Genomic DNA, 17500 nt, shown 5'->3' with positions numbered 1-17500 from the left:
GGTGTTCTGAGCCTTCAGATCCGAATTTAGCTTGGTAACTATGGATGACGTTACTGCTTCTGCGATAAAAATAAAGGAAGAAAATTTAAGTATGTTGCATGCGTCTGCTCTGCTTTATGGTTTTCGAAGACTGTTGTGATTGATTGGCCACGGTTAGTAAGTATGACGGAACGAAAACCGACCAATAGGGTTTCAACACTTGTAAAAGTTAAACCTAATAAATGTTGGGTATACGAATGGGAAATATTTACCTGGAAGCAAATTTTTCAGTTCCTGGGTCGTGTTTGAAGCTTGGGAGCATGGAACTATCTTAAAGTAAAAGAGCGCCTTTGAAAAGACTTCCCCGCCGTTTTTGTCTTTCCTTTTGCTCGTGATCTCTTCTTTCTCGAACCCATGGCTTTCAAGGTCCGCTGCGGCCAGCATAGACTTCATTTTGGCCTCTGAAGATGAAAAATCAGTATCATCCGCGCTGATACTGATGAGATCCTCTACTCGAGCTTCTAGGAAAAAAATGATGAAATTAATGTAAACACTGTCGCGACAATTAAAGAAAACCTTCTCTTCAATGTCATGCAAATCGCGCCCAGTATCAAATTGCCAAGCATAATAGAAAGACGCCCTCTCTGAGCTTACTTGCTCAAAGAGGACCTTCCGACTTACCGATAGCAGTGCTGGAGAACAGAACTACTCCCACAAATAACGACAAAAGCGGAGACATCTTCTGAAGAACCTCTGAATGAATTCTTAGTTTCAAAAGATTCGGCTTTCTTCTTGAAACAAGAGTTGTTTCATACCGAAGACCTCGCATTGTAACAATTTATACCCTTTCCACAAAGGGATGGTTGCTAAGCCCTCAAGCGATTAATATTGATGGTATAAAAAACATGAAAAAAAATCGAGAGGTCTGCTGTTCGATTTACTTTCTTTCCTTGAGAAAAATTGCTCAGCTCAATAACTCCTCCTCCTCTGCCAAACTTGGAGATGAATATTTAATTCTACACTCAGACGCTACCAATGTTTGCAGCAACAATCAGTTATTTCACACTATAGTCACAAAAAAATATATATATGTGAAATAACTTGCACTTTGAGCAATTCAGTGTAACCAATAACAGCACCAAATGAACGATATATGGTAAGCTAGGAAAAAGTGAAAAGGAAAAAAAGAAAAGAATTCAGAAAACTAAGCCTGGTTTAGTAACACCGGAACGAAACCAACGGAACAATCGAAACACCGAAACGAAACTTGCGAAACAGCTATCGAAACAGCCATAATGACCATGCAGATCGCGAGATTTTCTGAAATTTTTTCACTCGTGATGTAGTTTCACTTAAGTAAAATTAGTCGTTTTGTTCAAAGTTGTTTCCTTCTACACAAGCACACAATAGACTTGGTAAATTCAGTCTCCACCATTAACTATCTCTTCGAAATGCAAGTACATTTCAATAATACAATAATTTACAAATGCGTTAACATTCTTTTATCATAACTTTGTCTCCTCGTGTTTTTGTTTGTTGCCTTGGTCTTTGCTCTGTTCCAACCTCGTTTTCACTTGCTCGCCGTGTGCGCATCATAGCGTGAAAAATGATGAAACGAAAGAATCTTCTGGTGTGCTAAGGGAATCTGCAAAGATTGTGAATAAAGAGCAACTGAATCAGGAAACTTGAAGGAAACCATTCGAGAAATTATTATAAGCGACAATCAGCCGGGAGATCAAATTTTATACTGCAATCGAGTCTGTTTCGATGGTTTAGTTCAAGTTTTTATAGCTGTTTCGTGTGTTCCGGTGGTTTTAGTTTGGTGTTTCGGTTGTTTCACTGGTTTCGTTTCGATGGTTCCGGTGCTTTCGTTACGTTGTTTCGATGGTTACGGTGCTTTTGTTCCGTTGTTTCGGTGGTTTCGTTCCGTTGTTTCGATGGTTACGGTGGTTTCGCTCCGTTGTTTCGATGGTTCCGGTGGTTTCGTTCCGTTGTTTCGGTGGTTCCGTTCCGGTCGTTCCGTTTCGGTGTTTCGGCTTTTAGTACATACCCAAAAATTTAACGTACTTCGCCGTTGGATTCTCTGTCATTTCGCTCACGATAAGCGAACTAATGCTTGAAATTCGCTTGGAAAGCATGCAACAAACTGAATTTCGACTGAAATGTTTTATTATCACTGGCGGCAGATGGAAAGTGTTGCCGATTGTCTCGCCCAAAAAACAGCTCAGATCATGTCACGCAACACGTGGAAATTCAAAACTTAACTCATCAAATTAAAATTATTTGGAAACAAAGATACTACTTCACTGACAGCTCTACTAAATTATACAATATGAGCAGCCGGCAAAATACATGAACTTGTTAATTAAAAAACAGCTAAATATTTCCGATATATTACTCACAGAAAGGAAAGGAAAATTTTCGACTGCTCTACAGTCAAAAGAAACGGAAGACCGTGCGATCATTCAAATTGTTTCCATCAACAAAATCATTTTGCACGGTTGTTGGGACGAGTTAGTCTTCCAATCTTACGTCTCTAAGAATTTTCGTTTAGTACAACATTTCAAGGTTTCGGTGTTCCGAACTGGTTGGAATGTAGCGCGGAAGGAAGAAACCAACCTCGTTCCCAGGGTCTCTCGATGAGAGACCCCGGGAACGAGGTTGAGAAGAAACAGTATAACTTTGAATTTTGATACTTCAACATTGTTTTGTTCTTCCACTACCCTCTGTGTCCAAATTCCCATTGACATTTTTACGAACACTATCATTATTTTTAAACACGTAGCATTTATCCTTCACTTTGCTCACAATCCTTCTCGCATAAAAGTCTTTGTACTCCTCGGGGAGTTCCTCAAGCGCTTTAATAGCGCGGTCCATTATTTGCATGGCTCGTGTTGCAGGGACCAGATCTTTGTTGCCGTACGTGTCCTTGTTGTCATAGTAACACGGATCCAAGTGATGCCAGAAGACATTTACTGCTACTCCAAACTGAAACGAGACAAAAGGTAAAGAGTATAGCCTCAGGGACCGAAGGAATGACAAATTCTGTGAAAACATTGACTGTTCCTACTAGAGTGAGAACCAAGAAGAAAGAGTTAGAACCAAGAAAGATGGGTCCACTAGAAGCTTTAGTAAAGCTTCTAGTGACGCAACCACAACCGCAAGCGACATAAGCAACCGCATTAGATCGGTTTTCAATTCAGTGTCGAAAGTGATTTGGGAATTACTTTGGTTTTGCATTACTTCACTCAGTGATTGGTTCAAAGTCCTCGCGCCATGTTTTCAACCAATCAGAAAAGAAACCAAAACCAATCGTGGCTCGCGCGTGCTCATTTTCCCGCGCTTTGTGTCAGCTACGTGTAATTACTTAGAGTTTTGATTGGTTTACTGGATTGTCTCACTCCTTTTTGATTGGCCAAAGTAATTTCTTTGGTTTTGGCTTTACTACACTCAATTGAAAACCGCTCTAACATGTCGTGCATTGGTTCCTTTGCTCCAACAAAAGGAGGCTAATCAAGAGGCTATTTAGTCAACCTCGTTTCCAGGGCTTTTTCGCCTTCCTTCGGCGAAAAGTCCTTGGAACGAGGTTGCTCCTGAGTTTGCAGATGCTGGTGATGCTTCTAATTGCGTCGATGGAAAGCTCTTTTGGAGATAATTTTGCTTATAAACTTCTCAAATATTTTGACATCTGTAAGATACTCAATGAATCCTTTTTAAACATAAAGACCTTGTGGAGCCATAGGGCTGAAATGTACAACGCATGTCCAAGTTCCACACAAACGTGCCCACCTGTAAAGAGGTGACATTGTGGAACCATAGGGCTGGTATAAATAACACATCTCCTGGTTCCATAAAGCACTCATATGGTACGGCTTCAATAAACTTCGGGTATTTGGACAAGTCAGGATTGTCTATGTCCAAGACTTCGGATTTATCACCATTTAGATAAAGTTTAGTGGCATCCCTTGGGCTGAAAAGAACCACACGCTTTTTTCCAGTCACTTGTATGAGAAGATTGTCCATAATCTAAAGGCAAACCAAATAATGCAACATAGCATAATTCCCGCATGCAAATAACTAGGGAATAGAAAAAAAAGTGCCATTAATTATTGTAACATTGCACTACCGTCTTTCAACCTTCTACCCTCTTCTTCACCTAATAATTGCGTTCCGACGAAGGAGGACGCATCCTAATCGGGTATCGATCTTAATGCCATGCGATTTCAGGGTTAGGACGCCATCTTGGACTGGCTAGCCGACAGGCACACATCGCCTCGATCTGATGTGATTGTGAATCTGTCATGCCTCCTCATCGGGTTCGTATCGCAACGTCCGCATGCTGCTGCTGCTGCTGCTGCTGCTACTACTACTACTACTACTACTACTACTACTACTACTACTACTACTACTTTATAATTGTCATAATATTTATCTGTATTTTCGTCAGGGATACAAGGTTGCTGAATGGGCCATTTCCGAGTTGCTGTTTGTCTCGGTTTCGAAGTGAGTCTTGGTGCTCAACTATTGTAAGGGAAATGAGTTTGATTTGCATAAGAATACGCAACTAATTTCCATTTGAATGGTTGTGCACCAGGACTCGCTTTGAAACTGAGGCATGCAGCAACTCGGAAATGGGCTATTGTGATCATTCACTCATTTTATATTTTATGCCATTTGACCAAGGAATACGTGACTTTGTGAGTGATAGAGTTTGTCACACAGTTGTTATGAAGAGGACCAACTATTACATGAAGATAAAAAAATTTCTAATACTTACAGGTAGGTACCATAGGAGGTTGGACATGACCCAAATTGCATTATGGGTTAATGATTGCATTTCATTCACTTATCGTACCGCTTGTCTTACAGTGAAGAGCTCTATGACTTAGTGTATTCCATTTGTTGTGTCTCTGTACTTACTTACGGTCATCTGCTAGTTTTTTTTCTAGAATCTTTGGTTTCAAATCGTGGAAGCTCACATTCGCAATGAGTATCAAGAGCCTTCTAAGGTCTACTTAAAGGAATCGAGATCGATTTGCACATTTTGCATACTCTGGGTTTGGATGTCTCTTGTCTGCAAAGGAGCCTACAATAGGGCAGAAAAGCTAAATGTCTAGGTGTTTAGACAACTGAGTAAGTACTTTTTGTGTGTGTGTAAAAGCAGAAGTAAATTCGATGACATAGGTACTGACAACTTTTATTGGATACCTTAAGGGCCCACAGACGGATTTTTCGCGCGTTACTAAGGAAGTGAAATGTTACCTCCGGTAACTGACGTCATCACATCATGAGCTGACAAGAAAACCCTCTCACAAGCAAAAGTCACCACACAAACTGTTGTTTCCATCGAAGGTTTTTCCTCGCCCTTCCTCGTGCTCGTTCTCAGATCAACTGCGCATGCGTAAACGAACTGACTTCCGGTTTGAGAAAAAAGCTAAATTTCCGGCGGTTTTAAATTGAATTAAATTTTTTTTTACATGGAACGTTTCACCCCTAAATACAGAATATAGCTAAGCATTGATTTTTTAAAATCATCTCTTTTGAAAAAGTTATGGGTATTTCAGTATCGTTTATGTCTTTAAAAAGAACATTTTTCAAAATAAAAAGAAAACCATGCTTGGCTGGATGCAAAAACGAATACAAATTATCAAACCATCGATTAAATACCCAAATTGCGTAGCACGGAGACAAATTTAGAGTTTTCTTTTATTGGTCACGTGACCATGGACGTGGTATGATGACGTCATATTTAGGGTCATTGGCTTACAAAAGTTGGAAACTGACCAAAATAATGCCAAATTCTCTCAAATTACTTAACCATTACATCCTTAGCAACGCACCACAAAAAATACGTCAGTGGGCCCTTAAGTGACAGTATTTGACAGTATTGCCTCCCTAGGCTTATTCATCACATGCATATTCATTAACTTTGCTGTACACACAGAATAATGGCATTACATGAATCAAGATGACAAATTTGCCACAGTTACAGCAACTGCCATCTTTAAGAGGAAACCAGAAGTCACTACATTGCATGACTCTGAAAGGCATTTGTCACACTTACATCATAGTGAGTCCAAAGCTGCATACTTGGAGAACTGATTCTAAACACACTGGAGAAGAATCTGTCATCAGGATACAATTTGGGAATATTGATGTCTTGAGCCAAGCTGGGAAACTGTACTGTTAGGTCTGATATGTCCTGGAGAGAAAGAAGAAATACCAGTAGTTGGGTTTATGAAATTAGTTAAATTTTATTATTTGACTTTGTTTTCATTTTTGGTCACACGTTATCCTTACAATTATCCATGCAATAAACTTTTTCGTAAAATTCTTGTGTGAGAATGCAATATTGTAACATAATCAGTTACTATGTCAAGGAAATGTTTATTTACGTCTCCCACAAATCACAAATAGGTGGTACTGAGAACTTCATTTTCGCAATCTCCACATCAAATAGTGATCAAGTGGACATTAAAAAAGTTTGAGCATCTGATGGCAGAACAATAAGTACAAACCAATCCCTGTTATTAAGATCTGTGGTTGTTTTAATGCCTGCTGGCATTTCAATGGATTAGCACAACCTGTCCCATTTTTTCAGTTTGGAAATAAAATATGAATATAGGAAATAGTACCCATCCAAAAAAAAAAAAAATACACATTTTCTTCAGGAAAACTTTCAATCCTCTTCATCATGACTTTAATGTCATACCTTTCTAGGATCATCTCCAAGGGATCTTAGGTAATATGTTTCCTCCTAAAACGAATTAGTCATTGATTTTAGAATCAGTTCTCCGAATTAGTCAATTAGTCATTGGGAAATGTATAAGTAGAACAAATGCATGCAAATGCCACTCTTATTGTTCAGCATGCACTTTGTTGATATTATGTGTAGTTGTTGAACAACTGAATACAATGTCTGAAATGGCTAAGAACACAGGAGTCACATCATAACTATGTGAACGACAATCATCTGGGTGAATGTAATCCTGAGAAGGGCTGGTTAGGACGAAAATGACTGAAGATGACTTCTCCTCAGCTCTGATTGTACTCCACAATGAGTACAAAGTATTTCAAGATGATGACCTTTTCAAATTTATTATTGTTTTAATACTCACAGGGCAGAAAAAATATTCTTCGTGGACATCTTCACTAGCTCGTTTCACAAATTGGCTGAAAGGAAGGGACCTAAAATAATGCACATGTGTTCAAAATTAGAAAGTATGGCATTGTTTCAGGTGACGGGAAAGCAAAGCCATTGGAACTAAGGAGGGGTGAGTAAAAAGGCAGAGGGGGAGGGTGGTAACAGAAAGGTTGATATCGCCAAGAAAGCAGTGAAACCGGAACAGTTTTGTAGACCCATGATACTATAATCATAGGCCTTATCACGGTTTTGGAAGCCATTTTGAGGGGTAGGCAAAAATATCCGAAATAACAGTGTTTCTATAGGAATATATGTTAAAATAACTTGAGAAAACCCTGAATGTAGAAAAAATTGTGAATGGTAAACTTTAGTTACTAACCAAATAATTTTACTGTCAGATATTGAGGGTCCTACTTGCACTAGAATTTGCCCAGCAGAATTTAAAATTTTTCCCTACAATTGCTTGGAATTTACACTTAGTCAGACAAGCGTCTGTGGGAAAAAATTACAGACAAATGTAAGGGAAATCTAAAATTTCACTGGGCAAATTCTAGTGCTGGTAGGATCCTCAAATTGTGTCAGAAAATAAAATCCTTTGTTTAGCAACTCAAGTTTACTATTCACAAATTTTTTACATTCAGGGTTTTCTCAACTTATTTTAACGTAGATTCCCATAGAAACACTATTATTTCGGACATGTTTGCCTACCCGTCAAGATGGCTTCCAAAACCGTGATAAGGCCTGTTCAATCGGTTAGTGTAAAAAGCCCAAAGCCCATAGAAATGCTAACCTTACGTCTAATTAGGCCTAAAACAATATTTAAGCTTAACTGTTAGCATTTATAATGGGTTTGGGCTTTTTCAAAAGTTATATTATAACCTCAGTCTGCAGTTTACCCCAGGTCTGCAGACTGCAGTCTGCGTTTTACACTGACCGCTGCTAATAGGGAGCTTAAGCACGCGCATTTTAGAGACGCGGACGGCAACCGGAAGTGACCTGTTTTCCCTTTTAACTTGTCTTCATTCAACCACATTTATAGTGCTAAGTATCTTTTCTCCATTAGAGATGATTAGTATAAAAATCTAGGAGACACCACTGTCCTGGTACGCGAAATGTTTTCTTCCGGTTGCCGTCCGCGTCTCAAAAACGCGCTTGCTTAAGCTCCCTAATATAATGAAAAAACGATGAGAATGAGAACAATTCATAAAATATACTTGTAAGCGAAGTTTTTGTGAATGAAATCCATTTTTCCTGTTGGACAGACATGAACCTTCACAGATTTATCCGCACCATGTTGTGAAAGATACTGCGGAGTCCACTTGTCAGGGGCCCTTCCGATATCGAGCTTTCTGATAATGGCTGGCATCCGCTTTGGAGAAATTGAAGTTTCGAACATTTCCTCCGTTACTTCACTGTACACTTCAACATGTTTCTTCACCATGAATGACATTTTTCTTCAACAGTATTCAAATTCAGCCAATCGCTAAGATATCATTAGTTATCATGATGAAATATATTGAATTTATAATGAAAGTGAACGTACGGATCGAAATATTGACCAGGCGTTACTTACGAGCTCACGAGTTGGACTGGGTCTCATTATTGGTACAAGTTTCTTCCCGCCACTTCAAGTGTCGAGAAAAAAGAGATTTCTTCAAATTTCTTCTGCTTTAAGAAATTGGTAAGTATATTTCTGTTATTTGTTTACGTGGTCTCTCTATATTATGTAACTATTTCCCTTTTAACCAACTCGATAGAAGGGACCTTTTTATAAAAACCCCTTGCAATCATTAGCTGCTAAAAATAGGATATTCAAATTGCCATTCTTTATCGACCCTTCATCGGCAGCGACTGAAGTGTTTTATTGTGGGAGCCAGTTATCCTGGGCTAATTGTAAGGCATTCAAATGACCATTTTCCCAAGTAACCGCCAATTAGTAAACTTTTTTGGCGGGTGCATTAATTACTGTAGTTGACATAAACGGTAAATATCACTATGCTATTGTATGAAAAAGTAAGCTGTGGTGCTGTGTCAGTGGCTGATTGAAGCAAGGAAATTTAGTTGTATCTATTGTGTTTGTAACATGTAATTTAATCGAGCATTGAAGGGAAATTAGAAAGCTGGCTTACTGAGCTTAAGCCCATTCTCAAGCTCTGACGAATGAAAATGCATTTGTCACTCTGGAAGCGACGTGATGGCTTCAGTTCTCAATATATCATAGGGACATTCCATTTATAATCCGACCGGTTGGCTATTTACAAGTGCAGCTGGGAAGTTGAACCAGGGGCTACCAGGATCAAATTCAACGAGTAGTCAGAGCGGGTCTTGAACCTGGGATCTCCGGATCTCAAGGCAAGCGCCCTAACCACTGGGCCACACTGCCTCCGCTGTTCGCTAATGCTATTAGTATCCTTTGAACAATATGTTAATTGACCACCATCATCACAGTTTACCATCATCAAAGTGAAAGATCCAATATTCATGACAGCTTTGAATTGTTTTGGTTTTACAGCCAAATTAGCCAGTATCAAAAATACCATAATACGTTTTGTTTGTCCCTCCGAAATTTTGCATAAGCATTGTTTCCAGTTTCTCTTGGGACCATTCTAAGTCCCAAGAGAAAATTAAAAGAATGCTTATGCAAATTTTTGAAGGGACAAACAAAGAGTATTATGGTATTTTTGATACTGGCTAATTGAGAACTAATGTCAAACTGAAGACTCTCATGCTTGCTAAACTAACCATGCAATTGCGTGTTATAATTGTGTAAACTTGTAACCATCCAGCAGTACCTTCAATGAACTTTGGGGCTGGACACTCTGCGAGCCATGCAAATTCTGCATTAAGTCTAAGCACCCATTTTAAAACGGTTAGCTTTCAATAACTGTGTGATTCGCATGTTGACTCGCCATCTTGGCTTGCATGACTTGCGTGCCTCACATGCCTCGCTGGCTCGCACATTGTGCAAACTCATGAACTTTCTTTTTTTAAGCTTGACATGCTGATTCTGCTCATGCTCCTTTGAAATGTGATGATGCCACTTTACCTGGCACCTGCATTTACATCTTATTGAAAAAAAAGAGAGTCACACTAATCAGGAGTATGAAAGAACACTTGGTACAGCCTCAGATTACCCCTGATGAAGAGTATCAGTAGCAACAAACCATATCAGGCTCTTTCTCGTTTCTCTCTTTGTTATCATTTAGCTCAGTTTACAATGTGATCGTTGCGCTTAAAACGACTAACAGTAAGGAGAAAGAAGAGTTTGAATTTCAGGCTGGTTGTGAACTCTGCTCACACCTAACTACTGTAACAACATATTTCTACTTGATGGATTTGATCTGCTGATTTATTAACATTCAGCATGTGTAAAAAAAATAAATCTATTACCTCAAAATTAATGTGAGAATTTCTGGAAAAAATATTGCTATGGATAATATTATGTAATTCACAATTTTCAATAGTAATACATCATGGATAGTCTATTGCTAGAGTTTGTACAATTAAAACATCTTTGCCCATTTTTCGTTCTCCTATGTGTGTGTATTAAAAGTGTAAGTTCAGAAGACCAAGACTAGTAGAGACAAACCTCTATTACTTTGTCTGTCATTCTCCACGCACCTTCTACTAAAAGTTGACTGTTACAAAACAAATAGCAAACTCAGCTGGCGGGATGAAGTGTCCGCACGTGAGAGTTGTATTTCGGGCGGCAAAGCCACAACCTGAAAAATCCCTCCCGTCTTTCGCTGCTCGCATAGCTCACTCGCTCACATTAACCCCACCAGCTGCGCAACAAAACGAATGAAGTTTTAATTTGAGGATTTGCGTGCCTCTGAGATTCCTCCTTCATCTCATTTAAAGTGCACCGAAACTTCAATATTTTTTGTTCCTAATTTAAATCTCCCCATCCATAACAAACATATATCACCATTGTACCCAGAATCTCGCTTTTTCTGGACTATTCGAGCCACGTAAACTTGGCAGAACTAGCATTGATCTGGACCAACGACCGTGATGTTAGAGGCATGGGTCGTTTCTCGATTTTACGTTACAAACTGCTTTGCAAACGTAAAATTTCTTTGAAAACAGGAATGCAAAGCAGGTTGTGACGTAAAATCGAGAATAGACCCATGCCTCTCAGATCACGGTCGTGCGTCCAAATTACTGCCAGTTTTGATAAGTTTGCGCGTCTTGCCCCCGTGGATAAAAAGCGAAATTTTGAGGTTAGAATGGTAAAACATGTTTGCTTTTGGTGGGAAGATTAATATTGTAGACTAAAAATATTTGAATTAAGGTGCACTTTAACTACTTTTACACTTAAAGCTGTCCAATTTTTAATCCTTTCAATAGCTCCAAGACAGTTTTAACGTCACTGCTTAATGATGCCACCTCTCTATTCAAGTTTAGAACCTGCTGATTTAGTCTCTGAACGGTCTGTGCGGTATCAGCTTCATCTGTCACGAGATCGGGTTCTGGAATTTTTAATATCGATTCCAGCTTTTCAATGGCTTCTTTTGTGCAGCAAACGTCTTTAAATATCTCTTCAAAATTCTGATTTGTGTCATCTTCACTGGCTGAACTATTCCAATCGTTGTCACATAAAGAAATCCCTTCTTCAATACTTCCATTGCCACCAGGAAGTATTGGAAGTCTTAAACTCAAATGTGGCTCTGAAAAACTAGATCTCATTGGACGAAATACGTGTTCCAGTTCATCGCTTTCTGGTATCTCATCACTTTCAAAGCACTGCGTCGAATAAGCCCCAGAAATGCTGGGCTTGCGCATGCTCGGAAATGAAGAGAAAGGCGGTTCAAAGTAATCAGTTAACCCTTTGAGTGACATGCTTTCATCAGAGGAATCGTCAACTTTCTGAGATGTATCGCTCTGAGATTCATTGGTTTTAGAAGAATTTTCAGATGGTAAAGTTCTTTTGGACGAATGGTCATCGTCTTTTGACTTTCTACTACCATTATTATTGTTTAAACACAGGAGTTCTTTGTCCGCTATAAGATCCTCCACGTTGTTGTTAAAATTGTCACAACGGTCCTCGCAGATGCTATCGCTGTCTGATTCTATGTCTTTGCTTTCTCTTGACCAGCAGTTATTGCAGTTTATACCAAGAGTATGATCCGGTGATTCACAGTCACACATGATGGCAGATTCGCGCACTGGCGGTACGAAATCCTTATATGGATTTTTTACGTTAGCCACAAGTGGCGCGAATATAGCTGGTGGCTTAATAACCCCTGACACTTTCCTCCTTCTGTTTGTAGTCACGGGCTTCCCGTTTAGAGAACTGCCTGAATCCGATGGGTAATTGACCTCTGTTAGAGTGCGCCTGAGACCCCCATTCCTTTTTCGTCTTTCAACACGGCTATCCTTAACGCTACCACCTGGACTACCTATTGAGCTTAGTTCGTCAAAAATTCGATTGACTTTGCTCTGCGGGCTCTCCAACATTTCCGTTTCAACGAACTCACTGGAACTTTGAGAACTTCCTGTTGGAGTTTCCTCATTCAAGGAAATCCTAGATGTATGACCATCTGAAATTTCATCTGGACTTCCGTTTTGACTATCGAACCCACTTAGTTTTAATCTATCAGTGTCTATACAGTCTCGGAATGGTAACTCCGAAAAGCCGCTTCTAGAACTTCCACGTGTGCTCTCTATCGGAGAGGAGGGAATACCCTGGACAGGGCTTTTGCGTACGCTACCGTGGACTGGTGACAAGTCTAAGTCGGATATCCCGGGAGCATTATTCATAGTATCAAAATCAGTATACCCAAGCCTATTTCCATCTTCATGCAAGCCTTTCCGAATGTCTGCAACTTCGTCAACGAATCTCATGAGATCGTCTTCGTGATTGTTTATCGTCCCAAGTGAGTGCTCCTCGTTCCCATTCACGCGTTTGCTATTAGTGTCTTCGTTAAAACAGAGGGCTGGGCTCTGAAGGTCTTCCTGGTCACATGTTAAAAAAAGCTTTTTAGAAAAACCAGTGCTGTATTTATGGTCAAAGGCCGAGGAGTCGCAAAGACCAGATTGATTTTCGATGAACTCATTTCCAGATGAAGTGCTCACCCTCAGAAGTTTAGAACATTCATCAGGTTCACTTTCCTCGGTAATGCCTTTTAAGACTGTTGTTTCTTTGTTCAAGTTTTCCATTTCGAAACTTTCAACATTCCTGTCATCCGCAGGAGTTGAATTTTCACCATTCAATGTTAGTTTTTCATTTCCCCATTCTAGACTTTGGTTAGAAAATGGTTCGTTTGAGGATTTTTCCTCGGGTAAGGTGTCCGATTCAATATCATTTAATTCAGCGTTAACATCCACCGCAAGCTGTCTTGTCAGTGACAATTTCGACGATCGAAGCGATGAGTCGTTTTCTTTGTCCTCTGGTAACATTGATGCAATTTCTCTTTTCACGCGATTAGCTTGCGTTTCCCAGTCTGTTTGGCTATCGTTTTTCATCCCATTCCAAGGGGTCGACACTCTGAAATGATTTGGTTTCCTGTACATGTCAAAAGGTTGACAACGTCTTGGTTTGAACCGTACAGAGTTGCCATAGTAATGGTTTGATATATGTGCATTATTCACGTGGTTTTGACCACCGTCCACCTCGGTTACGTTTTTGTCGTCCTCGTTTAACTCTTCATCTTCAGAAATGGAATCCAGGGCATTTCTACGCCAAATATCTCTCTGGAGAAATAAAGATATATCAATTTCAGTTCAGTTCAAGTTTATTTATTATTTTTCTTTCATTTAAACAACATAAATAATTGTATATCATATATTACGAATATAAGAGCCGAGACTAGTTGTTAGTACTAAGTGTAATAACGGAGGCATCTGGTACGGAATCCTGCAGAGAAACCATGAGGGCTTATTCTAGTTACGGGCTCCCAAAAAAAAAAAAAGATATATAATTGGCATGACTGAATTAGCCGATAAATACAACTTGGATAGATGGACACGTACAAAACAAAAAAAAGAAAAGAACAAAAAAGCAACATCAACAACAACAACAAGGCATTCATGACACTTGGTTTTATTAGAGGCAATCGGTTCAGATGTTCTCAATTTGGGATTAAACAGTGAGACGTTTTCAGCTTTTTGAGTTACTGAGAATTAACATTTAAAAATTAGAAATTTACTGTAGACGTAAAAAGAGCAAAGACAAGCTGTAATAACTAAAATGAAGGGACGTTGAAATGTTAAAGCGACTTTCATATGACCTTGACAAATAACGAAAAACAGAACGTAAACAAAAATGCAAAGCATTTAATTGGCTCATCGAACAAAAATAAACGAGCGCGAATTTTCATTGGCTTGGTGAACGCGGATGCAAACAATGTCATTTCTCCATGAAACTTTCTGGAAGGTTAGGCTTTGACGTCATTTGAAATGCAGTAATGTGATTGGACAATCGAACTGTTTCCTGCCCATATTAGGAGTTTCCTTGGCGGGACTAAGGAGAAGCTTGTTTTCATCTTGCCAAACATTGGTTCGTGAACCAAATAGCGAACACTTTGTCAAGGTCATACGAAAGTCGCTCTATCATGAACACATGAAGTGATGAACAGTGTCAGAGATGAAAGAAAGAAAAGAGCCTCACACTTCACTGGACAATTGAAGCAATCAGTTGTCTCTTTTAGACACTGAAAAATTCAGGTGGCTTCGAACGGGATTCGAACCGATGACCTCTGCGATTCCGGTGCAATCGACCTTATTCACGATGGCTGCCATGTTGGATTTGTTATTGTCATGCAAATTAGCTACACACTTCTGAGGGGGCAAACAACACAAGTTCGAGAGGTTATAACGAACATTTTAGCCACAAAGATGATTCGTTTCACGTTCATTGAATGTTTATCACCTAAGTAGTAAAATAGGCTGATTACACAAGTTACTTCGATGTTTTTTTTAGAGAAAAATGAGCAGATAACGAAGTAGAACGTCAAAATGTCAAAGGCAATCAAAAGATATGATTATTATAAAATGTACTTAATTCTAAATTGTAAAATGCACTTTTAGTAATTTTATTTCAATATTTCGACGAGCTGATTTTCCGCAATTTGCCTTTTTTCCAATGTTTGCCCCCCAGCATAACACATGGCTAATTTGCATGACGATTTGAAAACCAACATGGCGGCTATCGTGAATAAAGCCTATTCCCTGATTTCAAGCCGAAAAGGACTTAGTACGAGTCTTGTGGCATTAGCAACTACTGATCCAGTAAAAGTGCACACCAAGCTTTACAAAATCCCCAAGTTTGGTATAAATAGACCCAATATTAAGCAAGATACAGCCATTTAAAAACGTCAAAATTGACAAAGAAATGTATGGCCATCCGAACGCTGTGTCTCAGTCAAAACTAGCCCGATTAACACCAAACTTGGGTATTTTGGAAATCTCAATTTGTTTTTTCTGACTATGTGGATTAATAGACTTAACTGATTAGAGTGTAATGTGAAGTGCCTGTTTTTTACCCCACATGAACCATGTGAGAGTTAGCCCTACTAATGGAGATGGGCCCACACAAGGACAGAGAAAAACTCTCACCTAGATCACCGCTGCTCCACCAACTGAGCTACAAGGTCAGACGGGAGCAGGCCGTTGGAACTTAAGATGTTAAAGTCACTGCAATGAACATGTAGAAGTACAAGAAGGTTCAATTCCCACCCTGGTCAGAGTTTTTCTCTGTCCTTGTGTGGGCCCCATTTCCATTAATAGGGCTAATGCTCACACGGTTCATATGGGGTAGAAAACTAGCACTTCACATTACACTCTAATCAGTTAAGTCTGTTTAAATATAGGTGCTACACGGCCAACGTGCAAAAACGTAACCCTTCCTTGTATGTGGATTAATAGTTGCTTATTCCATAATTTACAGACTCGTACCTAGTCCTTTTCGGCTTGAAAGGAGGCAATGCTCTACTAACTGAGCTGGAAGATCACTTCTCTCTTTCGTCTATAACCCGCACTTCAGATATACATTAACTTCAGTATTAGAGATGGAATGTTAAAAATTGGTTGACATAAATTGCCAAGTTTTTCTATTAAAGGTTGCAGCGTGGTTATAACGTCACATCAGAAAATAATGACATCATACTGATAAACCTGCAAAAAAAAAATTTGAAAACGTTTGTAACTTAACCTAAAAGAAGCGAACTTTTTAACTAGTCTTACTTCATGTGCTCCCAAGTCGTATGTAAGCTCAAGATTTTCAGAGAACTTGAAGGCGAATTCTTGGTAAAAATGCAGAACATTCTGCAATCGCTCTCGAGTAATGAAGTAAACATCACAATATGTCAATGCCCTGACATCGCCATTGGCTCGTTTAGGAGGAGTCTTGCGTGAAATGTCCTCGCCAAAAAGATCGCCCTTTCCTGAAAGGTAAAGCATTTGTCACACATTAACCCTTCAGTTGAGTCCAATGGCTTGAAACATGAGATCGTCAAGTTTCGCCTTAACTACCTACGAGATATCTGGTGGCAGGCATTTGGCCATTTACCCGTCTGCGGTTAAAAATTCGAAATTTATTACTTGCAATATTAATTGCAGCTGGAACATTTACACCTTCATAGCATAGTTTTCGCCCTTGGTCTCAAGAAGAACCTTACTTTGTCAGCTATTGTCTGCGAGCATTTACCAATACAAAAGTGATATACCAAAAATGCCAGGACACCGCGCTTGAAACAAAGTTAATGTGGTGCATTCAGAGTTTTGTTGCCGTCTATAACTCGAGAGGAATTTTAGGGTGCGTTCGATTGACCCTATTCCGGAATAAGAATACGTGTAGTGATGATTTTAAACGGTATGTTCGGCGCTTTGAACCAACAAGGATGATAAAGATATACATGTATTTAAAATAGCATTTTAGTAAGTGTTTGTTTCTAGCTTCTATTCCATGTATTTTTATTCCGGAATACGATCAATTGAACGTAAAAGTCACCGCCCCCGACTTCTCCCCCCCCCCCCAAAAAAAAGGTCATTTTACCGAGAATGGCAGCCACTGACTCTCCTTGAAGCACCTCCATGGATCCATTAGCGATATAATAGATGGCATTGATGACATCGTTTTGAACCAGAAGAACTTCTCCCGGTCCAATGTAGACCGTGCGCACTTGGGGCGAAAGCATTCTGAGGCAACCCCGAGGGGCCTGGCAAAAAGGACTGAGCTCAAGTAGTCCCTTGTAAAGGTGCATACATACGTCCGACTGAAGTTCCTCTGGGAATGTAGTGAGGATCTAAAAGAGATACACAAGAGATTAATTGTTCCACGATTGACTGGTTGATTGGTTTACTTACAGAAATATACCATTTTAGAGCGATTTTCAATTGAGTGTCGTAAAACAAATACCAAAGTAATTACTTCGA

General features: G+C 39.4%; 3 protein-coding genes and 1 long non-coding RNA gene across 11 annotated transcripts in view; 1 reads left to right on the top strand and 3 right to left on the bottom strand.

Annotated features, from left to right (window-relative positions):
* The window catches only part of LOC137985269 (uncharacterized), a 1181-nt gene extending 242 nt beyond the window's left edge, over window positions 1-939 (bottom strand). The window contains exons 1-3 of one of the 2 annotated variants that reach the window (XM_068832839.1): window positions 661-939; window positions 252-500; window positions 1-59 (exon numbers count right to left, since the gene is read on the bottom strand). The exon at window positions 1-59 is cut by the window's left edge and continues 242 nt beyond it. In XM_068832839.1, the coding sequence (XP_068688940.1) occupies window positions 1-59; window positions 252-500; window positions 661-808 (456 nt within the window). In that variant the 5' untranslated portion in view covers window positions 809-939. The remainder of the gene's footprint in view (window positions 60-251; window positions 501-660) is intronic. The other variant, XM_068832840.1, reaches the window with a different exon arrangement.
* Window positions 940-965: 26 nt separating this feature from the next.
* LOC137985268 (tRNA wybutosine-synthesizing protein 5-like) lies at window positions 966-8684 on the bottom strand. Its single transcript, XM_068832837.1, has 6 exons — window positions 8338-8684; window positions 7098-7167; window positions 6692-6736; window positions 6044-6181; window positions 3769-4005; window positions 966-2967 (listed from the first exon to the last, which is right to left on the bottom strand). The coding sequence occupies exons 1-6, from the start codon at window positions 8571-8573 to the stop codon at window positions 2677-2679; spliced, it is 1017 nt and encodes a 338-aa protein (XP_068688938.1). The 5' UTR covers window positions 8574-8684; the 3' UTR covers window positions 966-2676.
* Window positions 8685-8734: 50 nt separating this feature from the next.
* The window catches only part of LOC137984785 (uncharacterized), a 14599-nt gene continuing 5833 nt past the window's right edge, over window positions 8735-17500 (top strand). The window contains exon 1 of the long non-coding RNA XR_011119177.1: window positions 8735-8804. This is a non-coding gene — a long non-coding RNA (uncharacterized lncRNA). The remainder of the gene's footprint in view (window positions 8805-17500) is intronic.
* The window catches only part of LOC137984784 (potassium voltage-gated channel subfamily H member 8-like), a 29403-nt gene continuing 22111 nt past the window's right edge, over window positions 10209-17500 (bottom strand). For 6 of the 7 annotated variants that reach the window (XM_068832059.1, XM_068832060.1, XM_068832061.1 and 3 more), the window contains 3 exons: window positions 17121-17370; window positions 16310-16509; window positions 10210-13819 (listed from right to left, as the gene is read on the bottom strand). In XM_068832059.1, the coding sequence (XP_068688160.1) occupies window positions 11441-13819; window positions 16310-16509; window positions 17121-17370 (2829 nt within the window). In that variant the 3' untranslated portion in view covers window positions 10210-11440. Of the gene's footprint in view, window positions 13820-16309; window positions 16510-17120; window positions 17371-17500 lie in introns of all 7 variants that reach the window. The other variant, XM_068832064.1, reaches the window with a different exon arrangement.

Source organism: Montipora foliosa, chromosome 14, assembly GCF_036669935.1.
Source record: "Montipora foliosa isolate CH-2021 chromosome 14, ASM3666993v2, whole genome shotgun sequence".
In the NCBI taxonomy this organism is placed as follows: Eukaryota; Metazoa; Cnidaria; class Anthozoa; order Scleractinia; family Acroporidae; genus Montipora; species Montipora foliosa.
The sequence above is the reverse complement of the archived record's forward strand: the minus strand, read 5'-3'. Positions and strand labels throughout refer to the sequence as shown.

What these genes read in the sequence shown, in the direction of transcription:
- LOC137985268 (XM_068832837.1), bottom strand. Translation starts at nt 8,573, where the DNA reads ATGTCATTCATGGTGAAGAAACATGTTGAAGTGTACAGTGAAGTAACG. An exon ending in TTGGAGATGATCCTAGAAAG is followed by an intron (nt 6,182 to 6,691) that starts GTATGACATTAA and finishes CTTTCTCTCCAG; the next exon opens with GACATATCAGACCTAACAGT. An exon ending in ACAATGTCACCTCTTTACAG is followed by an intron (nt 2,968 to 3,768) that starts GTGGGCACGTTT and finishes GTCTCGTTTCAG; the next exon opens with TTTGGAGTAGCAGTAAATGT.